We start from the raw sequence: 26,021 nt of genomic DNA, 5'->3' as shown, positions 1-26,021 counted from the left end.
AGGCTCTTACCCTCTAGCAGAGACAGCATCATGACGATCATGTCCTTCTGTAAGTCCATCAGCTCCTTCAACAGCTCGATCTGACTGGCGTCCTACAAAAAGATTTGTGTTTTTGTTAAAGCTTCGCCCTGGGGGACCTCAGTAAAAGCTCTTAAAACACAGTGGTTCCCAGCTTGAGGTTAAGGACACATTGACAGGTATAAAGATATATTTATCTATATTTGCATATTACTAATACCGTATTTCCTCAGGCCTAAACAGTTTAACTGCTTACAGCTTGTGTCCACAGAAAAGCTATAAACTGTGGTCGGGGGCTTCCCCTTATTTTTTAGCTGTCACAGGCCAAAACAAGGTTGTGGCACCAAATGACCCTTGACTACCCTTTTCCATTCTAATTAATACTGTGGTTATGTTTCCTAAATGTATCTAATATGTATCGTTATTCTGTTTGGCACTGACGTCGGCATTCACTCCTTTTACACTTTTTAATGACTAGTCTATTGTGTTGTTGTTTATTATTCTCATGTTACTGTCATTTTAGGCATCGTCTGGCAAGAAGAATTTCTAGAAGTGTATAAAGTGTTCCAAAATCATAATGTAGAGACTACAGTATGTATGGTAATAAAATGATACAATAATGAAAATGAAGTATAAGTTAGGGCTAAAACATTCTCATTTCAACACACTGTTGTGGCCTTTGTGGGTTATTAATTCATGATCACTGAATCCACTTCAGGACATGAAAACTGCTTACTGTTGTTGTGTTTTACTTTTACTGTATCTTTTTAAAAAGAAAAAAAAAGAAGTAGTAGAATAAGAACAAGGCCATGATTTATCGTACCTGAGACAGCTTCATCTGCATGTTGGCGAATACGTGCAAGAAGCCAACAACAGCGTCCCACAGTCTGCTGTGAGCTAAACTCTGCTGGTTCCCAATACACGGGCCCTGAAGGACAGAGAGGTGATGGGAAAACATTTATAGACGATGAAAGTATATCGAGTCTTTGCACTGCATATATCTAACCGTGTTGACTGAGGGATCTTCTTCTTCCTACCTGAATATACTCAGTCAGTGAGTTGAATATCTGCTTGGCAACAGACAAAGCTTTGGAGAAGTTGAGTTTTCCGGTCTCGTCGATGACATCTTTGCCGGAGTAGTACCAGTAGAAGTCACTGATGGATTCCTAAACAACAGGATTACATTAGCCGACGCTGATGACGGTAGAGTGTGTGCGTGCATTCTGCGGCTTTGTATTTATGCTTCACACACCTGAAGTCGGAGCAGATAGTCCACAGTGCTGATAATGATGTTGACTGTGGTTGTGTTTCCAGTCTGGGTTCTCAGGAAGTTCTGGAAATCTGACGGAGGGAAATATGTTCTTTACTCTCCCCTTGTCATGGATCGCTGAGGCGTCACGGAGCAGCAGCGAACAAACGACTTGCGCGAAGCAAAACAGTACGCAGCCTCACCTCCATTGTGGCCCTCGCACAGGAGTTGCAAAAACCGGAACAGATCTTTAGTAAACTCGTCATTCTGTAGCACCTTGGAACCTTAGAGGAAAGGACATGTTGGTGACGACATCTGTGACTTCTCATGAGATAAATTTTAATCTTTACTTACGCAAAAATAAGGAGGTTGAATAATATGTGAAACTCCCCTCCGAAGCAATTAATGAGGCAAGCATGTTGAAAAACATTTTTTGAAGTCCAGGGCCTTTAGATTGCAGGTTCAAAACTGAATCCAAAGAGATTTTTTTTTTTTTTTTTTTTTGGTAAAAATGCTCTTGTATTAAGTAAAACACTAGGACATTTCCATAAGCTGGAGGAAGCCTGATAACTTTCACATGCAGGCCGTCGTTGGGCCTGATGACGGGCGTCATTTCAGAAAAGAAGCAGCGGACAGACGTGGTTACATTATTCGTTTTATGGTCCAGTCAACAGAGCTAAAACAAAAAAAATAAAAATAAAAGAAAATTAGCAAAAATACATTTCTGAGCGCAGATAAAACCCATGTGAAAGTTAGACATCTTGTATGGAAACCAGCTTTGTGAAATAGGCCCCAAGTCCAAAGCAAGACAAAGCTTTGCTTAGGCTGTGGAAGAGTCCACAAACCTCCAGTCAAACCCTTCAGAGGTGGCACTGATAAGCCTTAGAACGGCAGATTGGAGCATCAGTAGTAGGATTTGCGTTAGTACATGTTAACATGAAAGGGGAATGGGAACAGATAGCACACACACACACACAAAAAAACGACAGGCAATGGATTCTGAGGATCCACGTTCTGTGTACACTCTTAACAGTCTGCATGCACAGTGTGTCCCTACAGACATCTGAGGGAGGGAGAGGCTGGGTACCAAATAAAGCAGGGAGAGTATGGACCACAGATATGGAGGAGAGACATTCAAGGTGGAAGCATAGCCATATCAGGATGATCTAAATTTGCTATTTACCCCGCTGAGTGTGGACTGCCATCGATGGGTTTTTAAAATGAGAGGAAGGAGACAAACAATACACGAAGACATAAGCAAAAAGAGAGGACATTGAGTTACAGTACGAAGAGATATGAATATATCGGCTACGAGTGAAAAACAAAGTCATGCAGTTAAAAAAGAATAGTTTTTAGACGAGGGAGGGGGAGGAGGAGGAGGAGGAGGGTGAAGGAAGAGGAAGAGGAGGAGGAGGAGGAGGAGGAGGGGGGAGTCATAGGCCTGGGTTGTGTCCATGTTGCGTCCAACGGGATGAGCTCCAAATAAGAATTCAGTCATGGCGGAAAAAAATTCAGACCAGTAAACGGAGACACGAGTAGTAACAGTGAAATTGTTAAACACAGAACTCGGTGGAGATGTTCAGCAGAGGACTGAATGATGGAGAGACGGACATAGTTTGATGTGAGAAGCGTCGAGGGAGGAGTGTCAGTGTTGTGAGCGCTGGAGAGGGGGCGAGGGGAGGGGGAGGAGGAGGAGGGGGAAGCGTTTTTAATGCTGGACCATGTCCTCTAAAACGATACCTGGACTGCTGACAGGCCGCCGCTCTGAGACGGACGCTAGGATACATTCCTACCTGCCTGAACTAAAGACTGAACTCTTGTCTACTGCAGAAAAAGAAGACATTAAAGACACCACAGTGACGACCTCAGTGACTTCAAGACCGTAGCGCAAGCAGCAAACTACTTGTGTTAATCAAAATTCACATTGGTAGCAATGCAATTTTGATTATTTCCTCTACAACGGCCAGACAGCAACTACTGATTAGGAACTACCATTTTTTTTTTTTTGACAGCTCTGAAAGGAAATTAAGGTTATAAAGTAAGTTGTCATGGTTCAGCATTAGCCTTGTGAGGGGAAAAGGATCTTGTGTTGCTTGGTAATCAACAGGTGCTTCAACAGCACTGATGCACTGAACTATGAGGCAAAAAAATGTGTTTCTTGAAAAGACTAAAGGGAGAAAGTCAAATATCCCATCTAATAAAGTGCTGTATTCACTTACTTGAACCTTCTTCTGTCACCATGCCGAGTCCTTCTGCTTTGTTCTGCCTCTCAAATGCATTCAAGTCCAGGACACTGAGGGAAGAAAAGTCATGAAAGTCAAACACGAGCACTTTCAGCCGGCGCAGAAGATCCTGTTTTCTTTGCGGTACAGATGATACATTGTTTACCTGCAGGACTGCATCAGTCCTGAGAGACTCTTGAAAAAGCCCGCATCTCTTTTCTCTTTCAGGTAATCAAGCATTTTCTGAGAGAAGAGAAGAGAAAGGCATCAAACTTCCTACTGTGCAAACCAAACGCTGCCCCAGTGTGGCCTCGGAACGGATATATGGACGGAAACATAGGAGTGATACAGAGAGCAAGACAAACAGCAAACCCAGTTGAATATCTGAGCCGTGTAATCTGACCTGCTGAACTTGCACGTTGCCTCCATTCAGGATGGAGATTCCCAATTTGAGGGTGCAAGTCACCATGGGGCCCAGACGACCTGGTGAAAAGATAAAAATAATGGAAGATAAGAGGAGGACAGAAGCAGGGCTGGCTGGTAATTGAGGTGATTGTGAGTTAAAAGCCAGAGTTGGGGTTTTCGAACTCCAACCTAATTTTTTTTTTGGGGGGGGGGGTTTCGACTTGAAAAGATTAAAATCCGCTGCTGTAAAAACAAATCTTTTGGTGTCATGAGACACTTTCACCGCAAAGATCAGGTCATAGATATTCAGCGTTTCCCTCATAAAACCTCTTAAATGCCTTCAGACCTCATAAGAGGTGAAGAATCCAAAGTGAAACCAGGAAAAATAAGCTTGAGGTTGTTTAAGGCCGAGCTCTTCACCGCATTTCATCAGCTGGAGGGAATTCTGATACACTACAACCATAAAAAAATTAAATTAAATGTCTGTTTTCATGCAGCAGTGGCCCACAAAGATCCCTACTATTACTCCGGCTGTGCTTGTAAACCAGCAGAAAGGTTACAGAATATATCAGTAACATATAAATGTCAGTCCCTTCTCCCTGCCTGCCCCGCGGCTAAGACACCACGGCCAAAGGGATAATAAGTCTTGTGACTTTATTGCGATATCTTGATGAAATTAATTACTGTGCACACATTTGTGTACTGTACTTCAGTCTATCAAATCAATCAATTTCCTTGAAGAGTGAGTGAGGAACGCTGAGCTCGACGTTACCTTTACTGGAGCTGATCATCTGCAGCACCATCTCAGCGGCCCCACGGGCGTGCAGCCTCGCCTGCTGATACAGAATCTTCTGCTTTTCCATCTCTTTTTCCTGAAGAGCAACACACACACACACACACACACAGAACAGGTATCACATGCATACACTTTATTGTAATGAAAGTTATGGGCCACAGGGTCTCTAGTTCATTGTATTTCAGTAGTTCTGTGAGGCGGATCTCTGCCTGAGTGAGCGTACCTCAAACGTCTTTTCTTTCCCTTCTTCCTCTTCTTCCTCCTCATCATCCTCCGCACAGCTCTGAAGACACAAAGGTCAACATTCAGAGCTCTTTTTTTTCATGTTATTATATGCACGAGTCTTTACAGCAGGTTTTATGTGCAAAAAAATGATTTAAAGGTCGATCTACCTTTGCCATCATGTCCGCATAGGCGATATACAAAGGATCTTCTTCCAAGTGACTGAAAAGGAGCAAAGTCACAATGTATGTGAGCAGGTTGACCAAAATATATTTTATAAGTGCCAGATGTAACAAGAGCATATAATCTCAATACAAAGACCTCCACATAATATAATAATAAATCTACATTAAAACAACATTACTGTGCAGTAAATCACTGTGAGGTCAGATACCTGAAACAACTAATCAACAAGGAAAGGACTTCTTGATATTAAAGAGCTAAAAGTTGCACATTTATAAACACAAATGCCAAACATATTCTCTCCAGACTTTGCCTGACAAAAAGAAGTTCAGGTGAATTAGTTCATTATGTGTCCATATGACACACGCTGTCTTCCGTGACTCACTGTTAATCTATCGAAGGTTTATTGCTAGAGATTTGTTTTAAAATGGTGGCTGAAATCAGGGGGCATCACTTTGTTTGAAAAAGTGGTGGGGACATAAGAGCTCAAATGAAAAAACCCAAACATATTTTAATCTACGATTTCAGGCAATATGGGATTGATGAGGTCAGAGTAGATAAATACAGAGGAGAAAAATGTATAACGATAGCATCAGAATTCATTCATTTGTTTCTTTAATTTACTTTTAGAACATCTTTGACAGATTTTGCTTTTAAAAAGTGGTGAGGAGATGTATTCCTATAACTCAAAATGTGCATTGTTTTTCCTGTACTTCTTGTACATATGTTTAATTTGTTATTGCAAAAAACTAAAAAAGCAAAGGGGGAGAAAAAAAAGTGCACTGTTCAAATGTTTAAATTCCAAGCTTTACAGGTCAGACAAAGCAAATGTAAAGGTCCGGCCCCTGGCAAGTCTTAAAGATGTAGATTTAGACTCTTGTCGCTGGACTGGAAACTCTCCAAATTCCACCAAAGGCTCCTCGTCCCTGTGGAAACTCGGCTTAACACAGACCCACACTTCACTCTCTCACCTTCTCTCTGTCAGAGCGTTGTGGCTGAAGTGAAGAATGAGTTGGTGGAGAGGGTCCGGCTGGATCTCAGCCACCTCCTCTTCCTCCTCCTCCACAATTTTCATGGGGGTTTTCTGCAGGAGTCCACAGGTGTGAACAGTTAGCTCTGCCCAGGTCTCATGTCATCACTCATCACCCCTCTCATGAAACATCATCCCAGCACGTCTTCAACTGACCGACACACGGCGACGACAGTGCCCCATTCACACATTGGTCAAGAAAAAAAACAAAAAAAACACACACACACACACACTCACACACTGATGTGAGCCAGTTAACATTCAACTAGCGCCGGCATGCAGATGAGTCTTTTGTCATGTCCCGGTGATCCGTGGAAAGGACAGGACGAGGAAAGTTAAGAGTGGACGATGAACAGCGCTGGAACCAGTTTTCAACTCCATGCATGTTACAGCAAACAGATGCAAGCAGTAAAGCCATTTGGTGGTATGACTTTGAACATGAAGGATGACGCTGACTGTACAGGAGCCTGACAAAGAGGGACTGTCACGACTACACAGATCTCCAAGAGTCCAAACTAATCTGACAGATTTATAGAATTAAACTGGCAGCAAAAATAAATAAATAAATAAATAAAAATACTCGAGTAATCTCGCGTAGCTGCGCTTTAATCTGCTTTAACAGTTTTCGGTGTCTTGATGAATTTGCCGCACATCTGCATACAGAGATCTAATATGAAATGTGACCTTCACATGACTACGCGAGCATGCCACTGACGCCACGTCACAGAACGCACTGTAACGTCACTCACACTACAGACTTACAGAGTACAGCGAAAAGACAACTGATGGGTTGGATCCAGATCTGACAGCCAAACAGCTAGTGACTCCTAGTGAAAGGCCCTCCTTACCACTGCTGTCAGAAAGGCATAGCCTGCTTTTTTAGAGCTGTGAGCGCCGGAGCTGGCCCTGTGTCTCCTGAGTTGGTCATGCAGCCTCTGACCCCTGACGGATCTCTGTTTGAAGGGTTTTGCGCGCCTACAGCGAGGGCCCCTGGGTGCTTTGGGCGAGGTCCCCACCCGGGCGCGCTCCCAAGGCTCGACAGGCGCGGAGCTAAAGAAGCATTCGGCAGACAGGACTGGCAGAGGGGTGCCAACGCAGGGCACGTGGGGCAAGGGCAAGGCGAGCCCAGTACTTACTGCCAGATCCTGAACTAGCTTCTCCTCAAAGGAGTACTCCTCTGCCTCTATCCAAAGTCTCTGATAGGCCGGGATGAAGAAGTTGATAGCGCGATGCCTGGGGAGGGGGGAGGTGAGGGGAGGTGGGGAGGAATGGAAGGGAGTGGGGAGGGAGGTACAGTGGCATTAGGGCGGGTTCTGGTGAGTTGTTGGAGGAGACAGGAAGGAGAGATGTCGGGGGGAGGAAGGGGTTACAGGAAGTGCATTTCAGGCAGGGTGGTGATTGGTCAATGTGGGACCCACTGGCTCTTCTGACTGGTCATGTTTGGTCTCTAAAATAACTGCAGTCACTTCCACAGGTTGGTAAAATTCATTAGAGGAGCATGCACACTTTAGGGGAGGTATGCAGTTTTCCAACACATCGATGGAGCCACCATCGTTTTCTTGGACTTATTTGATCCACTTTACTTACTTACACGGGGAACAGACAACTTTTTTGCTTTAATCTTTAATTCTGAGGTAAATACTGAGTGCACAGCATACTGGGCGTAGATTGGTTCCCTATAAACCTCGCATTAACCATGATATTCGATCGGCAACCAGGTTCGATTTTTCCCTGATAAACAAACGGCAAATTTAGGATCAGCGGATGTGACTCTGTCATTGCGCAACCAAAATGGGGGTTGTTTTCCCTGGTTGCTGTACTCGGGTATCGGGGGGAACAACTGGAACAACTGTGGAAACTCTATACTGCAGAAAACAAAGAAGGTCACTGATGGAGGTGACAAAGAAGGTGGAGAGGGAGAGAGATAGAAACTGATATAAAGTAAAAGGGAACGGATAGGCATTCACTCGATGTAGAGCGCTGGTGTTGTGGCAAAATCTGTGCCCTCGCTGATGTGTGTTCCCCCTCGCCAGTGGCGTTCTTCCTACCAGGTCAGTAACAAAATCTGCTACTTAATAATATAACCAGGTGTTTTATTCTGCCTCCTCACAGCACTGAGATCAGGGTTTCCACATGAAATTGGGGTTCTTACGGTTGTTTTTTGCTTCGGACAATAGCCAGGCTGCTAACAGCTATCTTTGCGACAGTGATGCAAACAGTTATGATGCAGGAAAAAGGATATGCTTTGTAAAGTTGTCTATTTCCGCCTTAAAGAAAGATCCACGGATGTGTTGTAAAACTGCACAACTTTTGGAAAAATTAAATAAAATCCTTAAATCATCATAAGAGCAGGAAGCAAAATAACATGAAACAACTTTTAGACTGTATCTTACTGTAACCAAGCATACTTTTGTAAAGCAGTTTGCCAACTAGTAAAAGTCAAAACTGTATTCAATAGATTTCTGTCTTTCTTCTTCTTTCCTTTCTTCATTCCTTCCTTCAGGGTACACCTGAAATGAGACAAAGGCCCGCAGCTCGCTGCGTGTTTCCACTTTCCAAATAAAGTTTGTTTCAGTCAATTCTTGGCCTCATTCTAGCTGACCAATCAGAATCAACAGTGCAGAAACAATTGGTTGCTAGGCAGAGATCGGTCCGCAGCCTGGCAGATGAAGGGGGGGGTTGAACAGATGAAGCATTCGCCCCGTAGTTTCACTTTACCGTCAGCAGGGAGAACAGGCGGTCAAAGCTGGAGGCTTTGAACGCCCTTTCCAGCCAAACCTCCCGATAGCCATTCAGGAAGTAATTATTATTTTTGTATCTGAGGGAGGATGAGGTAGTGTTATGCAGGAAAACAACACAGAGGAGAGAATGTCATTAGGGAGGTGAAGAGGGGTTTACACGGGCACACAGTCAAGAAAAGAAAGCCCCACCCCCCACGACTACTTTATGATTGTTGTTATGTACTGTTAGATTGTGACAAAGCAATACCTTAATATGTTTTGTTTGCTTTTTCGTTTTTTTTTTTTTTTTTCCAAAATAGTTCATGTCAATATCTAATTATTGACATTTTAAAACAGTTCCACAGGTGTGACGGGCATCAGCAAAGACTCACCTGGGTAGATTGTAGAGCGGGGCCATACGGAAACAGGCCACCACGGCACGCTTGCGCTGTTTGGACAGCAGCTTATGCCACACAGCCTTCTTATTCCTCAGAGGCTGCTCCACCTGAGAGGGGAGAGGACAAACACAAAGTGGAGGACCGGTCGTGTAGTCTCAACACATATGTAGCGATAATAATGATGTAATGATGATAATAACAATAACATTATTTTATATAGCTCTTTCCAAAATTAAGCTTTGACTAAATGGAGTAAAGAGAAAATCAAAAGAGATAAAGGACAAATAATGGAAATTCTTAGAGTAAACAAAAGAGAGCCATTTTTTAAAAATTCAATAAAAAGAAGACACTGAGGTAGCTTTTGCTGATTTTCAATTTCATCTTGACAAATATGATCTAGATTATCGTAATTTGTGAAGTATTATCATGGTATTGGATTACGTTACAGCTTTAATTTGCTGTAACAAGCCATTACTGACATTGTCACTTAATCTGGTTGGTCCTGAAATTAAATGTTCAGTTTGCAAAATACTAAAGTGAAAAATGCCCCCCACAGTTCACCAGGGCACAAGGTAACTCAGGATTGCTTGCTTGAACACTTAAAACATTTTTTTTTTTAAAAAAAGCAAATCCTCAGTGAAAATTTGTAATTTCATTATCAAAATTATTTTCTGAACAATCCTGACGATTGTTTGATAATCTTCAGCGCCTTGCATCACATGTGTGGCCACCCTGGTATCAACAGGGCTGTGATCTACACACATGTCTGAAGAGCAATATAGTTAAAAAAAAAAAAAAAAAAAATCTTATGTGCTGTGATGGGTATTAATGCCAGGAGGGTATAAATGAAGGTAAGTGCGTGTGCTCACCTGCTCCAGGTGGAAGACGGCAGCAGAGATGCTCTGCACTCGGTCCACCGTGTGCTCCGGGTCCGCGGGCTCCTCGCTCTTCACCACCACGTCTTTGTACAGGTTCATCTGCCACTGGACCGCCGGGTCATCGGACTACAGCACAAAAACAATCAAATCATTAACTAATCAGCGGCACTGCACCAAACGGTAGTGACATCAAAACACACAGACAGACATCGCACCTTGTCCTGGAGGTGGAGATTCTGACGCAGGTGCTCCTTCACCTCATCATCCGTGTCTTTCTACAGAGGGGAACAGCACAATGAAGTGTTAAATGCTAACGAACAGGGTGATTATGTACATATAAAGCCATCACAGTGGACTAAACTTGACAAAATAGTTCTTTAAAATACCGTATCTCCACGGCAGCAATGACTGAATTTTAAGTTTGTCGACAGCTTTAATTTGCATCCAGACAAAATGACGTCTTAATGTTGTTCAACTCTGTCTGGAGGGTTACTGACCTGCTGTCGAAGTTACAGCCACAGTTACACAAGTCTGGTCAAGAAGCCGCACTCGGTCTTACAATATACAGAAAATGTGTCTTTGATAAGGGATTTAGAAAAGTTGCACTCCGGGAGTTTCTAACGATTAACTTAATCAAAAACTTCTGACTTCATTAAAACTATCAAAAGTGCATCAGAAGTGAAGTGACCACAAGATAAGACTGAATATAAGCAGAGAGTGATAAGATGCAGAGCACATGCCGGACATTGTGCGTGACCCACGTCAGTGTTTAGTTCCTCATCTTACCAGGCTGTAGCGTATCTTGGCGACAGAGATGAGCTCCTGGTCTCCGGGGGTGCACATGTTGAGGCCGATGGGCAGCATCTTCTTCAGGGCGGCCACGATCAGGGAGGTCTGGACGGAGTAGTACTCGCCACGGCGGCGCTTGTGTTTCCTCTCCTGGTCTCCTCCCGACTACAGAGAGAATGCAGATGTGAGCTGAGATTCACATCTTTTTAAACACTGTTTACTCCTTTACTTGTTTTCTTTTTTTGTTCACCCAACTATGTTTCATCCACTCAAGGCAGGGTTGTGAACTTTGCCTCAAAACTCTGAAACTGTCCGACCAAACAAAATTGGAAACAGAGGACAGTCGTTATCATTTGATAGGAACTGATTTGTTTCTCCATCAAACAGCAAAGAAAATAAAAAGCAGCCACTTGCCTTTATGTGCTCTGATGATGACCAATTTGAAACATGTAGGCGCTAAGCCATATTTATTTATTTTTTTTCTATTTGATTCTATTTTTATTAATTCATTGCAGAGCGGTGTGCTTTGGTATTTTTCTGGTTATGACTTACTGGTCACAAAGAAAAGTAAAGGTGCAGCTTTTTTCTATTTTCACTTTCTGCTGTTATGTGTTTTGGTATAGTATTTAGTACTAGTATTTCAATTTTAGCACTAAACTCAAATGAGAGATCTAATGACCACTGACCGTCTCTGCTAGCTCACAAAAAGTGTGTTTAACCTTCAAATCCCCAAATTAAGGTGAACCCCAGAGTCAGGACCTAAAAAGCTTGGACATAAATCAGTAAATAAAAGGCAGCGGAGTCCTCCAGGATGAAGAGCTGAAGAGCTCCTCTCTACTTGAGCAAGACGTGTCAAAACACCCAAAGAGTGCAAATAAATAAACATGTCCGCCGCTGCCAAAACAGATAAACAACGAGCCCTCACAGTGACAGCCGGTTCAGCTGAACCGTCAGCGTCCAGTTATACGACCCGGCTTTGGCGCCACAAATATCCGCGTGAAATGTCGTAAACCCTCGGCGCAGAGGCGAATTTAAGAGGCGTGAACTCGCACAAGCGCCTTACATCTATGCATTCAGCGTGTTCAGCGCCTGATAGGGGATCTATTAAAAACACAGGAAAAGTGCTTATAAAGACCTTTCCTTTCAAATGCTGATGAAATACAGTAGAAAGAGCTGGAGCACAAGGGACTCACGAGAAGAATTCAGGCTGCGCTTTTCCAAAGTGCTGACATGAGGAAGAAGAGCGATAAGTCCAAATTAAACCCAGAGAGGACTGAGATGTACAGACGTCTTACAGAATGACGAGGTCCATCTTCAGGAAAAGATCAAATAAACCTGCTGTAACATTTCAAATGTAAAAAAGGGGCTCAAAATAAAATGTTTACTGTCTGATAATCGTTAGATCAACGTAAATAACTTGAGGATTTCTTGGCCCAGAGATTTGTCAGTGTTGATTCTCAGTGTTCCCCTTCAATGAAACACATCGCTCAGTGCCAGTTTCATTGAAGTGTTTTCTTTAATTATCTTTTTTATTTTGATTTTCTTCAACAAATCCCAGGAAAATTCCAATGTTTTAGTCAGTCCTACTTTTCGGACTTCTGTGGTATTCAGCCCAAAGGCTATTTGTGCTGACTGAAGATGTCAACTTTTAAAAATAGATCACAAATATAATGTTAATCTAAAATAGTTTATTTGAAGTCCAAGTGAATACACATTTGGGGTTCTTGTGATGATTAACTGCAACAGGACAGTTTATCCCAGATTGACTCGAAGAAAACAATACACAAAACACCAGGCTTTTGCCTTAAAATATCGTATCCACCCACATTATATGCAATCTCTGTAATATTTACCTTGGACATCTTGGTCTGGCCCTCTCCTGTCAGGAAGCCCAAATTGTTGATCTCATTCTGAACCACAAAGTTCTGCTCCTCACGCTTAAAGTTCTGCGTTCAGAAGACAAAAAAAGAAGTTAAACAAGAAAAAAAAAAATACTCAAAGACCCGCAGCCTGCTGTCAGACATCAGACTTACGTGGGACTTGCACCAGAGGATGAAGATCTCTGCCACCATCCTGAAGAGCTCGGTGGAGTTGGCATCCGGCTCCTTCAGCCACCTGGACCTGAAACGCAGATGATCCGAGGATGTTTTCCAGTCAGTTACACACAACGTTATAAACTGCAGAGACACTACGAGGGAAAACATCAGTCTTTCAGGATTCCACAACATCTTGTCATTTAAACCCATGCAAATGACACGTTTAGGTGTGTTCAGTTAGATGACGCCTCGCTTGCATATTTTCAAACAGATAATCAAATTGTGAAGACTTTCATGGTGATGACTATATTTCCCCTCTACACCTCCAGCGCCCGAACATCACAATATGTATTTCATAAGGCCGTTAACTCACACCAAGCCAGAAAGTGACATGTCTCAACTGTCCTGATTTGTATTGTCATGCCAAATGAATGAACTGCACTGAAAAAGAGGTTAGTATAAATAATGATAAACAAAAATAATAAAGTAACCAAACCTAACCTAAAATACCACGTTAGTAGCATTTACATAAAGAAAATGTTTCAGTTTTATTCCGATCCAGTCCGATTTATTTAACACTTTTACTCCTTCTAGCAAAAATCAGAAAATATATAATTTTCATGGCTGTTTACAATTTTTTCCTGAATTATGAAGTGATAAAAAGAGACATCAACAATTCCCTGAACACAGCTTTATCCAGTGTTCTGTAAATGTGTGCAAATTAGGACATATTCAATTCAATAATGCCTAATTTGCATAAACATATGAAATAAACATGACATTCAAAAAAAAGAACTTATAACTATCAGTTAAAGATGTTACTCTGTTCACCTGCAGCGTCGCCCCCATCAGAAACAAATGTGGAGGAACTGCAAAAATGCAGGAAGAACGGGACAAACTCGTGTGCAAATCCAAAAAAAAAAAAAAAAATCCATCCATCTATTGTACCTGTTGTTGTCCACGTAACGGATGAGCATGGGGTAGAAGGCGTAGAGGTCTCTGCAGAGCACGGCGAACTCATCCAGGATGAGCAGCTCGGCCTCCTGGTTGTCACCTTTGCTGTCGGCCTTCAGCAGCTCCTCCTCGGCCACGACCTGCGTTTGCAGCACATCAACAACTCATCTCCGGCAAATCAATTCATTAGTGTCAGTGTCCTCACGCGGCCCAGTCCAGCTCAGTCGTAACAGCCTCCTCCCTGCGTCCTCTCTTATTAAGTGACGGAGGTATATGCACTCCCAGTAGGTGATGCTGAATGGCAATCATGCTCTTCTGCCTACTGGCGATACGGGCTCAGCAGCTCATGATGGCGTCAGCGAAAAATCTACTGTGTGGATGCTGCAGTACTAATACATAGAGCGTATCTCAGGCTCTCACCTTCACCGTCTTCTTCCTCAGTTTGTCCAGCGTGGGCAGGAAGTGGCTTCTCAGCAGGTCCGCTCCGGCCTTGCAGATGATTGGCTGAGAGTAGACTGGAGACGGAGACAAAACGGATAATATATTCTGGGCACGTGGAACAGAGAAACGGACGCTGACAAGAATAAGACAGGAATCTGGAAGAGTCTGTACAAAACAAAGAAGTCACAGTCTTTCCTCTGGCACCCGGGGGGTTACTGAGCTCTGGTGTCAGCTGTCACAACTGTCCAACTATATTTGAGGACGACAAGTTCTTTCAAGCCGGATCAGCAATTTCACTTTTTTACCCTTCTCTCGGAAATATTAGACAAAAATGTGTTAGATATTAACCCTGATATTTTTTTTTCTTCTTGCCTAATGTCCTTGTTTGTTAGCTGAACAATATTCAAATACAGTTTTTTAAAAAGTCAGAATGCGCCGCAGACTGTTCGGCACCACGGCAGCCAATTATGCTGTCTGGCCTTTCCTGAACTCCCACTGAGGAGTGTGCACTGGAAATGCAGATGTTGTCAAATAAATTAAAAGTTATTGTATTAATATGAGTATCCCACACAGGTTTCCAGATTTAAATATCTATTAGTATGCTAAAATTTGACCTCAACGGCACCCTGCTTGTTGTTAATGGTTTTCAGAGGGAGAGGAGGGACGAGCAGGGTAGTTTCGACTTCTGTTGAGAAAAATCAACCGAGCTCACCACCTAATTAAATGTAAATGAATGCCCCTGTGGTGGCAATTCATTTGGAATACACTCAGATTTTTCCTAACAACCCCACAGAACCATTCGAGCCTTGAGAAATATCAGTCTGGAGGCCCTTTTTAAAATCCTGCACATTCTGCCGTGAGCCCGGCACTTACCCGCAATCCTCTTCATCCAGGGTGCGTCGTCGATGCCCAGGTTGTTGTTGAGGATCTTGAGGATGTTTCCCAGGATGATGCTGAGGTGTTCAGAGGTCACCATGGTGCAGCACTCGGCGTTCGGAGGCGAGTTCTCCGGACCCTTCTCCCACCAGTAGGACAGGTAGTTGCACAGCATGGGGAGGATCACCTCGATGACCTGCAGGAGACGAGGTTCTGAGTGACAGCATCGTACATCTGAGACTTCCCCGTGTCACAGCTGCTTTGGAGCCACACAAGATTATTACTTTTATTTTATGACTCTCAATCGTGCAACAGACACTGATAATGTCTAATAGTACTGTTTCATTCAGCTCACTGAAGTTTCAAGTCACATTTGATTTGAATAATAGAGATTACCTGTCATACATGGTTTTGTATACCTACAGTGATTCACTCACTTCATGTGCACACATTATACAGTCAATTGTGTCTCTAAACTGATTAAAAGGAGGGATATCACTTCAACATGTTCTAATCATTGATGACATAATATTCCGCTGTCAGTGCAAAATCAAAATTATATCATCTTAAACGTTGTCTATTTTTTTAAGCAGCCGGTGTCCCCTTGAGTAATGGACACAAATACACATTTACACACACACTCTTGACCTCCCTGCCCAATTTCAGCCTCCCACGGTGAAAACTGTGGCCTGAGTCGAGGCTTAGATATCCTCAATTTTTAGCCCCCCGTATAAAACTGTGGATCCCACCCCTGATTCAGCTCAGTAGCAAACAATACTCTGTCTGCCCTTCAGACCTGCGGCATGTCGCTGTAGCGAGCACCGGACTCAGAGACATCGTTGACGTCCTTCAGGAGTCTGTCGAGACGAGGCATCTCCGGACACATCTCCTCCACTGTGTCGGGCATACTGAGGACTGGAAGACAAAAACGTCAAGATGGCATTAGAAAAAAAAAATCTGCATCCTTCAGGAAGCTCCGAAGCGTATTCACTGCAATGGTGAAATTCACTCACTGGCTCGCTCTCGGGGGGTTTTGGTGTTGAACACGGACAGCGGGTTGTGGGCGTTCAGGTCGGGCTCCAGGAACGCCACAGGCATGGCACCCACCAGGGTCGCCAGACTCTCCCCCAGCGCTGGAAGATGTCTGCAGAAAGTTAGAAAAAGAAGCACACGGGCAAATCCATTTAATGACACATACAACGCGGCTTCGACCGCTCTGTTCGCCAGCACACAGAACTGGCATCAGGATTCATTTAGGAGTCGGCTCAAGGCAGAAAGCTATCTTTTCTACAGCAGTTTTAGGAGGTTTCTTTGGCGTGTAACAGCCGGTCAGGAAATAACGCCACACAATGATGATTTTAATAAAGGACATTCCACCGCAAAGCGTGATTCTGTCGTGTCCTCTCCTCCCAGGCTGTGAAGTCTTTCTTCTTGTGATGGATTTCCATAAAATACGATCGTTACTCTGTCGGGCCAAGATCCAAACATCTGTCCCCGTGTTGTAAAAGATACTGTGGCACAAAACGGTTGCATATGCACCATAGCGGCTTTTAATAAGAGAACATAAATCATCCTACAAACCTTGAATTCGTAACGCATAGTTGGTGACTTCAAAAAAGCTTATCAGCCGTGTCCTCATTAACACTGACCAGCCTAATGTAGTTTATGAGGTGCTATTTCACAGTTCATTGACGCCAATTGTGAAAATCATGAATATTACGGCGAGCGTTCAGCAAGGATTCTTCAACTTAATGATCAAATATACAGCTCTGCTCACTGGCAGAACAAAAAGCCGTCTCATGTCCCCACCTCTCCACAAAGATGTTCTTTCCTGTTCCCAGAGAGTAGAGACAGGTGAGGATTCGGTAGCAGGACAGCTGGACGTCATCCACTGCAACAGACAACAACACTGATCAGGCACCAAACCCGTACTTATGTTAATACTTGACACAACAGTGGGGGGGGAAAGACAAATTAAAAGTGAAAATGGTAAAAAAAAAAATCGGTGTCAACTGTCTCTTTTTACTTCAAGTATATTAGAGTTAGAGTGGTCGGTCTGCATCCCCTTGGTTATTTTTACTTTTCTTTCATCTCATTCTGTTTTATCCTGCACGCCTCGAGACCACCGAGTGCACCAAGGCTGAGCTGAGCTGCGTGTCCAAGCGTCCATGAGCAAGATAAGTAATACCTGGTGTTTTGGAAGTACCAGGAGAACTGCAGTAACATTTTAATTAATCATAAGAGCAGCTTTGGCAACAGACTAATTCAACCCCAGTGCCTAGAGGAACGGCACAGGAAATCATTCCTGCCTGGTGCCATCAGACTCTATGACGCTCGCTCAAAAACACACATGATTTATTGCGCTTTAAGTTATCTTCCCTGTAAACAGAACTGCACCTTCTTTCTCTCGCACCTTAAATTCATTTTTATTTTATTTACCTCAGTATTTCATCTTATTTTGTAACTGCTTAAGCATTTTATTGTATATAGTACTTTGTTTTTTGCATATTCATTGTTTCTTACCATTTCTATATTTGTCCTTATATTTGACTGTATTTGTACTTGAATGTACCCGTTGCTATGATTAGATGACTATGACTGCTGTGACTATCCTAATTCTAACAAGACACCGATATTGTTTCGTACGACTGGCCGCTGTCGTAAATACAAATCTGTGACAATCTGTCAGACGGAGCGTTGAGTTACATATTGTCGCTTCAATTCGAAGAACAGTTTAAATAAAAAAAAATAAAATCAACGAGAAAACTGAATATCGCGGGTGTGGAAACACAAACTCACACAGCAGGTCCACCGCAAACTCGTACGTCCTGATGTGCTCGAACAGGGCAGTGAGGATGGGCAGCAGCGCCACGGTCACGTAGTTGATGCTCTGGCTGACGCTCTTCATCTGAGCGCGGGACTGCATGAACTTCCCCAGTTTCAGCATCTCCGACAGCTTCTCCAGGTCCTCCGCCGCGTTCTCAAAGAACGTCCGGAGCCCGGCTTTGACCAGCTCCGCGCCCGACTTCATCACCGTTCTGAGAGAGGGGAGGGGACACAGGGGCTGACGTGCACGGGACGAAACCGAGCGCTTGATGGATCCCTGTTGCAAACGCAGACGGCAATGTGTGCTCACCTGGTGTCCAGAGAGTGAGTGAGGATGTCCAGGCAGCTCACCATCATTGCAGAGTCACTTCCTGGAAGAGAAACGTTTGCGGTAGATGTGGACAGAGATCGGAATCAAAGAGCAAACACAGAGGGAGCCAAAGGAAACCTTACCAAAGAGAGAAATCCTGTGTCTGACAAGAGCTGCCAGCTTACAGAACAGGCTGGGAAAGAAAGACGGCAAGGAAAGAATTAAACAAAAAAAGCTTCAGAGAGAACAAAGACGAGGGGAAATAAGCAAAGTAAGCAAGGAAATAAGAACAAGTCTGAGGGAAAATATGAAAGACGAATTCTGCACTCTTCGCTGGGAGGACAAACCTCTGAACAGGAAAAACCTGACGCAGGAAAACCTGATTTCACAGATTGTTTTCCTACCTGGTCACCATCTCCTTCTCTTTGTTGGCGGCACAGCCGCAGATGCTCAGGTTCTTGCTGGGTGTGGACAGGAAGTAGAGACAGTGGTTCTTAAAAGTTTGATCTGTCAGAGGAAGCAACACCTGGAGAGAAGAAATGCAGCTATGAGACTCCAAGTCAACATACTGACATTTCAGTGTTCAGTTGCGAGAGATGTTAACAGACTTCCAGACCTTCGCAAAGAACTTGATTTCCTGGTCGTGAGGCGATTTGTCCGTCTTCCCACTGGTGGCCATGGCCTCTGGATCAACAACAAAAATGAGCGTCAAGGTCAGTGTGGGGAATGAGCTCTGAATCAGTGTAAAGCACCCGTTAGTGTTCAGTCAGAGTGGGTTTAAAAACGCAACACACTCACCGAGATGGGCGATGAACTCCTGGGCTGAGTCGATGTACTTCAGCAGTCTCTTGAGGAACTTGTAGGCGAAACGCTTCTCCATGGATGATGACTCCTGCTCCCTGTCCTTCAGACCTCTGTCAGGTGAAATGACCGCAAATTACATAAGAGTCCTTTTCTGTTTTGTTTGTTTGTTTGTTTCCAGTATTCCATATCTTTCTGTACATCATTATATCTGGAGAAGTAAGCTCAAGTTAATGTCTCGTCTGATAAATAAAAAATAAACATCTGTCAGTTAGTGACAATAAACATCTTTGTTTTTTTAAAATGTTTGTATTTCTTCAATGGAGAGTAAACTGGAGAGGGAAAGTAACCGTGAGATGACGTAGCCACTGATCTGCAGGAACTTGAAGAGGTCCTGGGCCTTCTCTCGGTCTCTGTACTTCTCTTTAGCTGTCAGGGTGTCATAGGGAACCAGCAGCGGGTGGGTCCCTCCTCCTGACGGGTCAAACCAAATTCAAAAAGATCATTTCAAACGCATTTTACGTAAAAATCACTGGTCAGAAACACTGCGACTCAAATAATTCACCCTCCCACGATGAAGTGCGCTTTCCCCAAGATGGACATGTTACGCACCTTTGCTAACGAGCTCAGTTTTCTTCTTCTTGGCCCAGATGTTGTGGTAATTTTCTGCCACCACCTCCACCATGCCCTGCAGATACGGCAATGTCACCAAATACGAACATTTCATGGTGGATTTGCGTGACAAAGACAATTCTCAAGCTGAATCTCCCGCGGGCAAATGTAACAACTGAAACGATGAACGTAATGTGAAAAGTCAAACAAATGCAAACCTGTAACTCTCTTGACAAAGTGACGTTGTGCAAGTCCATCGGACTGGGACTGAATCCGTTCATCTACACAGGCAGACAGACACGACACAAGCACAGAAGTCAAAGGTGTTCAACAAAATGTCCCTTAAAATCAATGTATAGAATCAACTTGAACAATCCAGCTTAAGTGATTTAACAGATATCTGTCTCGATCATCAGCTCCAAACATTCTGATACCTAGTAGAACGTATTGCATGTCAGTGTTTTAGTTTCTGTTCATTTAGAGGGACTTATATAGCAAAAAGGAATATTTTGATTGGCTTCAATGTTATTTCATTGTTACAACCTAAAATCTCACAAACACACCAAAGTCAGAGCCACTTGGGAAGCAGGACCACCGCAGAACCTGTGAATGCACAAATACTTTCTTTTCTGTCGGCGGTTTCACCACCGACTCACTTTAAAACTGCAGCAGCGACTTCTTAGTCTCAGACAACATTCTTTTTTTTTTTATTTGTCGCGCCCAAAAACTTGATGTGGCATCCTTCAGGAAGCTGTGGCAAATGGCAAATGAAAAAATGCACTTCTCTGATGAATGACGGAGGATTTTACAGTGATACCATCACCGATACCAGCCATTAGTTGTGCTGCTCTGTGTGTGCGAGGGCGTGATCCTCCCGTTTAATCTGTTAATGGGGCCCTGCTGTAAATTATCTCCTGAACACAATGCAACCACAGCAAGAGACGAGAAAATGCTTACTAAAGGACTAAGACAATGTTTTTTTTTGTTTTTTTTTCAAGGAGAATCTTGAAATAATGTGCAACGTAAAGTGTCGCACATCGAGCTGATCCTACATCGGGCTGTTCTACCTGAGACTCGGACGTCTTCCTCTGTTTTTCGCTCTCTCGTTGTTGGAACATGGCTTCTCCCTCCTTGGTCCTCTCAATGTTCCAGCCCATAGCCAGCATGCTCTTCAGCGACTCCCTCACTGGCCAGCGGTACGTTTCTCTTTCCTGCATGTCGAACACAAACGGGTTCAGACGGTTAGTGTTTTGGGCTAAACAACTGATACAGGACTGCAGCTCCCATCAGATGGTTATACGAGTCGGACACACACATCCGATCTCAAAATAAAAACAGTTTGAGCTGACAAACATTAATTCGAGCTCTAAAAAGGACACTGGGACGCTGGTTTTGCACCTTGACACAACCAACACAATCATGTCCGTCTTCACAACAGCTTTGCCACAGAGGAAATTCATATATTTACATGTTTTTTTTGATAGATGAACAGCAGTCATGGTGTGTGCCAGTGTGTACTGTATGTACCTTCTCGCTCAGAGCTTTGTAAGGCTTCAGCAGTGGGTGAGATTTGGCCTGCTCGTCCACACTGTCTCCATGTTTCCAGCCCGCTGACACCTGCAACAACAGTTTATTTTAAGGCCACTTAGTATACAAACTCCGAAGTTACAAAAATGCGTGGTAATTGCTGACCATGCATGCTATCGTAACAGGTGTTGAATACGTTATAAGTTAAATTAAATGAAAAAAAAACCAAAACATTTTGGCGGGGACTGACCTTCTCTGAGGACCACTTGTCATGGGAATGCTCTGCATATTTGTTGGCAATGTACTCAAGTTTTTCAGGAAGGGAGATACTAGAAAGTGGAGACAATGTTTAAATATTTATTATCATACCAAAGTCAATTCTACTATATTGAGCAAGTTCAATTTTGTGGGCAAACAATCCAGGAGAGCACACAAAATGTATTATTACTGGCAAGAATGAGTATCAGTCATTAAGTGCTGGATTCAGTTTTCCTCCACTCTTCAGACCACTCACTTGGCAGTGCTAATGGGTTTGGGATCGAAGTTGCCCTGCGCGTCCACTGAAACCTGTTTCTCCAGGGTTGCTCCGAGACTGGCGTCCACAAAGTCGGGCGGCAGGGCTCCAGCGATGGCGCACAGGCACGACTTGGCCATTTTGAAAAGTTCGGCATCATACTTCTACAGAGGAGGCAAGACACAGCGGGAGGCAGGGTTACAAACCAGGGTTTTCTCACCATTTTCTCCGCAGTGAGGACACGCCTGATTAGCCGTTAGATTGACAGCCTGAGCAGAGCAAAGTCATGGGAAGAAAAATGGAGGGAGGCAACATGAAAGGCAGGGAGCTGGAGGAGTCTGCACCAAGCGATGGCCTGTCACAAACTGATAAATGATTCATCTGTTTTGGTTCTGCCTCAGCTGCACTGCTCACAAGCACTTCATTGAGCTTTCGCTTCACCACCTCTGACTACCGAGAACTTTTTTTCTCTTATGGGAGGCACACTTAAGTGTTGGAAACTCGAGATTTTCTGAAAACAGGATATTTAAAAGATAACAGCAGCAGATGGAAGCGGTGGAAAGCTTCACGAGGGCACACGCCACTGAGTTACAAACATTTTGTAATGCAGAACTGAGAGACTGAAGGAACACGGCGCCTTGCCTCCCAACACCTCCGATCCACCGATAATGAGCAAGAAGAAGAGCAGGTAAAGAAATTGAGAAGAGGTTTTGCAGCTTTCCAAAATCATAAATCATGTCTTGGTTTCTGGTTGTACCTTGTTAGAAAGGGAGTCGAAGGTTCCCCAGAAGAGTTTCTTGGTTAGGAGGAGCTCCTCCTCGGAGGCAGTGCCAAAGCTGCCCATACCCGAGGGCAGGCAGTAGTACTTCCAGTTCTGCTCATAGTGGTTGGTCAGAAGCTAGAGAGCAGAGACACAAGAGAACATCATTTCAGCTTAAGTCCTCAAATTCCTGTCACATCAATGAACGGAGAGTAAGGATTCACTGTGAAATGCCTGATGTCAACCTGATGTTACAGAACTGGTCTGTGTCTCGGTGCTCAGCACCCAGCGAGGATGAATGGGTTGTGCAACATGATTGCTTGTTGTAATTGTCCCATTACTCTTCCAGCTCATAAAGCAAGCGCAGCAGCAATACGAGTCAAATGTCTCACCCGGAGAGGTATCTTGCAGTAATCGGTGAGCATGGGAACGTCGAACACCAGCCGCCTGAGCAGCTGCTGCATCATTGACGGACGCAGATGCCTGTGAAATGTAAGAATTACATTATTTAGATTAAACAATAAAACATCTAAATCCAAAGCAGTGGCTAGAAATTCCCTTGATGTCATAAAAGGAAGTAGATACAATAAATGCAGCTTCAACATGATAAACGCACACACTCTTACCTAAGAATATTGCTAGAACTCGACTTATGACTTTAACTTTAACTAGAATGTGGTTTTGCTGGGAGCAGACCTACTAAAGTGGAACAACGGACTTGTCAATAAGTGTCGCAGTAAAGCCTGGGACAAGCCGTTTGACAGCAGCACTGTTTGAAAAGCAACAATGTGCAGCCTCTAAACCTCCATCTCCCCTCTAACGGCTCCGCTCGGCGCGCCTTACTTGCACACGGCCAGCAGGCACTCCTCGATGGCGTCCCTTTGGGCCTTGGTGAGCGAGCGGCCTTTGGACAGCCGGTAGATGGTCTGCAGCGTGGAGTCGATGAGCTGTGCGTAGTGCTCCGTGCCGGCAAAGAGAGCGGCACAGCGGGTCAGCAGAGGCAGCAGGGCGGAGCCGATGTACCTGTTCATGGCCAACGCCGTCTCGGTGGTGCTCAACACCTCCTGTGAAAGAAAACGAAGAGGAAGAGAAAGTGGAGTTGAAAGAATTGAATTGTCCTTGATGATTAAAGGATTCCCAGTTTGGTTTCGTTTAACCATTTATAAAGGACTGAAAAGGGCTCAGGCTGAAGAAAAATAGTCTTTTCAAAAGTTTTCTTTGTGCCTTTAGAGGTAAATTTGCCTTTTTGTGGTGATGGTTAGTGGAGTGATGCTGCAGTTTACCGTGTGTATGCAAAACCCTTGACTCATATAGGGGACATTACTACCTTGCATGTATAAAATTGACAAAATCATCACTAACGGTGTCAAAGTGAAACCGAAGTGAAGTTAAGGGAACACACAGTTTTGATTAATATAAAAATCTAACACTACAACAAGAATCTTTTTTTTTACGACTAGTTTAATTTTACAAGTTGTTTCCATGAATGACACATCACACTATTCTATGACAGGCTGTGCATCCTACCATAGTTATTGTTTTTACTACAAATCTGAGCTTGACGGATAAGCCCTGCTAGCTCAATGTGGCAACATTTCTTTGGGAGTTTTCAGCCGCTCACCGTGTCCAGAGAAGCCGAGGCTTGGAGGTCGGGCAGGAAGCCGACCTCTAACATGTGGAGCAGGAAGGCCTGGTCCTCGATGCCGTACACTCGCTCCAGGAAGAGCACCATTGAGGCCTTGTGGTCCGGACAGAAGCAGGCTGACATGTCGGGCTCCGTCACTGTGCCATCTGAAATCGAACGTATTGAAGGGGTAAAAGGCTTCAGGTTAACGTCCCGTCTCTATCGAATCATACCATTGTTAACATCGTATCTATCTCATCTGATACTTTGTCAAAATATCCCAGGATATCAAAGTGCATTAAGACTAAGTTTGGGAGGAGCAGAAGAAAGGGTGGGGAGCACATAAACAATCTAACCCTGACCGTAGCTCTGCAAACATGAACTTGTCTTTGAACGCAGTCTGAAATTTTACATCGTTTATAATCAAAATAATAAGAAAAACAACATTCACAGCAGACATCATGAGTGCTGAGGTTATATTCAAAGTAAAACTAATTCAAGGCATGAATATTGGAGGTTTGGAAACTTGTTATAAGTGAGTTCAGCCATTTAAGACACAGCTTGCTCTCATTAGATAAAGAAAATTGGAGAGAAAGTTCATTTTTGTGTTGGTGAGCTATTTTTAATGTGCAATTTCAAATCGATGTCATAACTGCAAAGGTATTAGAAACACCCCGCAGGCAACAATTTCCTCCCACAGCAGAAACACAGAGAGAGAGAAGTGAGCCCTCCTGAACGAAGCCTGGCAGTGCGACACATTCATTTACATTATCTACCTCTGGCTGGCAGAGCGGAGATGATTCTCAAAGTGCACAGATATGAAATTATTTCAGCTGTCTTGATCTGGCGGCGAGACTTATCAAAATCAACTCTTTTTTTCTGATTTCACTCCGTAAATGTGACATGTTAGTTCGGCAGGCAGCAGAGAACTTGAGATTGTCATAGACTGTAACTTGGAATTGTGCACACAGTTTTAAGTTTTACTGTTTCAGCCTTGAAGCCGGTCGAAGGATCATTATTCCACCTCAGTCGGACGCTTTTCTTTGTCACTTCTACTACTATTAGAGATTAGTTTCCTCAATACGAGTTCAAACCTGTGTTTTGTTTTTGTTTTTTTCTTATTTACTGTATTTCCGTTTCAACTGCTGCTCTTAAACAATCACCATCTGGATGCAATAAAAACATGTAAGACACTGGTCACGCACGTAAATACCAACATACCTTTATTGACCACAGGCATTATGAGGGGGATGCTGATGACGCCCACCAGGTCTGTAGTGGGAACCAGAGAGCGCAGGATGGCCCGGATACGCAGCGCCTCACCTTTGCCCGCGTTGATAAGCTGCAAGAGACACAAACATCCTGCCGTTTCATTTCAGCTCGCTCTGTTTAATGGGGGCCAGACTTTGACATTCCTGGTGTCAGTCCCGCAAAGCTCAGAATGTTAAAACAGTGGTCCTTTTTCTTCTTCTGAGGTTTGCTCGTCACTTCTCACAATAGCACAAGAAACATCACGCAAAAGGAAAAGTAAAAACCTGTATGCCCCTTTATTTTTTTCAATCTTTTTAAAATGTTAGCTAAGTAGTTCAGTTCATCTCGTGGGAATCATCTCGTTAGCTCATGAGAACCAACATTTGTTATTCCCTGATGATGACGGCGTAAATGACTTGCTGCTGATAAAACAGATTCAATTTTACGGGAAAATGGAGGAAATAATCTGAATAATTTCTGACCCATTTGTGCTTATTGACCAACACAACTAATTGATGGGCTGAAATATAACATATATAGATAATAGTTCTGCTCTAAGTACAACCTGCTATATTGTCT

At 43.6% G+C, this 26,021-nt stretch overlaps 1 protein-coding gene across 4 annotated transcripts in view; it reads right to left on the bottom strand.

The window, feature by feature from the left end:
- The window catches only part of LOC119013079 (ryanodine receptor 3-like), a 122,318-nt gene that overhangs the window by 11,994 nt on the left and 84,303 nt on the right, over positions 1 to 26,021 (bottom strand). For all 4 annotated transcript variants that reach the window (XM_037087434.1, XM_037087435.1, XM_037087433.1 and 1 more), the window contains 44 exons: positions 25,413 to 25,533; positions 24,189 to 24,358; positions 23,411 to 23,631; positions 22,960 to 23,050; positions 22,565 to 22,705; positions 21,808 to 21,971; positions 21,544 to 21,622; positions 21,294 to 21,383; positions 20,834 to 20,977; positions 19,985 to 20,047; positions 19,767 to 19,842; positions 19,505 to 19,628; positions 19,152 to 19,267; positions 18,970 to 19,037; positions 18,758 to 18,879; positions 18,497 to 18,546; positions 18,354 to 18,414; positions 18,017 to 18,255; positions 17,027 to 17,108; positions 16,231 to 16,361; positions 16,014 to 16,132; positions 15,215 to 15,413; positions 14,321 to 14,415; positions 13,895 to 14,040; positions 12,944 to 13,031; positions 12,764 to 12,856; positions 10,908 to 11,075; positions 10,337 to 10,396; positions 10,113 to 10,247; positions 9,238 to 9,350; positions 6,974 to 7,358; positions 6,067 to 6,179; positions 5,083 to 5,134; positions 4,914 to 4,973; positions 4,667 to 4,766; positions 3,893 to 3,972; positions 3,656 to 3,732; positions 3,487 to 3,560; positions 2,451 to 2,465; positions 1,471 to 1,551; positions 1,271 to 1,359; positions 1,056 to 1,184; positions 842 to 946; positions 11 to 92 (listed from right to left, as the gene is read on the bottom strand). In XM_037087434.1, coding sequence (XP_036943329.1) covers positions 11 to 92; positions 842 to 946; positions 1,056 to 1,184; positions 1,271 to 1,359; positions 1,471 to 1,551; positions 2,451 to 2,465; positions 3,487 to 3,560; positions 3,656 to 3,732; positions 3,893 to 3,972; positions 4,667 to 4,766; positions 4,914 to 4,973; positions 5,083 to 5,134; positions 6,067 to 6,179; positions 6,974 to 7,358; positions 9,238 to 9,350; positions 10,113 to 10,247; positions 10,337 to 10,396; positions 10,908 to 11,075; positions 12,764 to 12,856; positions 12,944 to 13,031; positions 13,895 to 14,040; positions 14,321 to 14,415; positions 15,215 to 15,413; positions 16,014 to 16,132; positions 16,231 to 16,361; positions 17,027 to 17,108; positions 18,017 to 18,255; positions 18,354 to 18,414; positions 18,497 to 18,546; positions 18,758 to 18,879; positions 18,970 to 19,037; positions 19,152 to 19,267; positions 19,505 to 19,628; positions 19,767 to 19,842; positions 19,985 to 20,047; positions 20,834 to 20,977; positions 21,294 to 21,383; positions 21,544 to 21,622; positions 21,808 to 21,971; positions 22,565 to 22,705; positions 22,960 to 23,050; positions 23,411 to 23,631; positions 24,189 to 24,358; positions 25,413 to 25,533 — 5,011 coding nt within the window. The remainder of the gene's footprint in view (positions 1 to 10; positions 93 to 841; positions 947 to 1,055; positions 1,185 to 1,270; positions 1,360 to 1,470; positions 1,552 to 2,450; positions 2,466 to 3,486; positions 3,561 to 3,655; positions 3,733 to 3,892; positions 3,973 to 4,666; positions 4,767 to 4,913; positions 4,974 to 5,082; positions 5,135 to 6,066; positions 6,180 to 6,973; positions 7,359 to 9,237; positions 9,351 to 10,112; positions 10,248 to 10,336; positions 10,397 to 10,907; positions 11,076 to 12,763; positions 12,857 to 12,943; positions 13,032 to 13,894; positions 14,041 to 14,320; positions 14,416 to 15,214; positions 15,414 to 16,013; positions 16,133 to 16,230; positions 16,362 to 17,026; positions 17,109 to 18,016; positions 18,256 to 18,353; positions 18,415 to 18,496; positions 18,547 to 18,757; positions 18,880 to 18,969; positions 19,038 to 19,151; positions 19,268 to 19,504; positions 19,629 to 19,766; positions 19,843 to 19,984; positions 20,048 to 20,833; positions 20,978 to 21,293; positions 21,384 to 21,543; positions 21,623 to 21,807; positions 21,972 to 22,564; positions 22,706 to 22,959; positions 23,051 to 23,410; positions 23,632 to 24,188; positions 24,359 to 25,412; positions 25,534 to 26,021) is intronic.

The sequence above is a fragment of the Acanthopagrus latus genome, chromosome 22 (genome assembly GCF_904848185.1).
Source record: "Acanthopagrus latus isolate v.2019 chromosome 22, fAcaLat1.1, whole genome shotgun sequence".
NCBI lineage: Eukaryota > Metazoa > Chordata > Actinopteri > Spariformes > Sparidae > Acanthopagrus > Acanthopagrus latus.
Note: the sequence above shows the minus strand (reverse complement) of the source record. Positions and strands in the feature narration are given on the sequence as shown.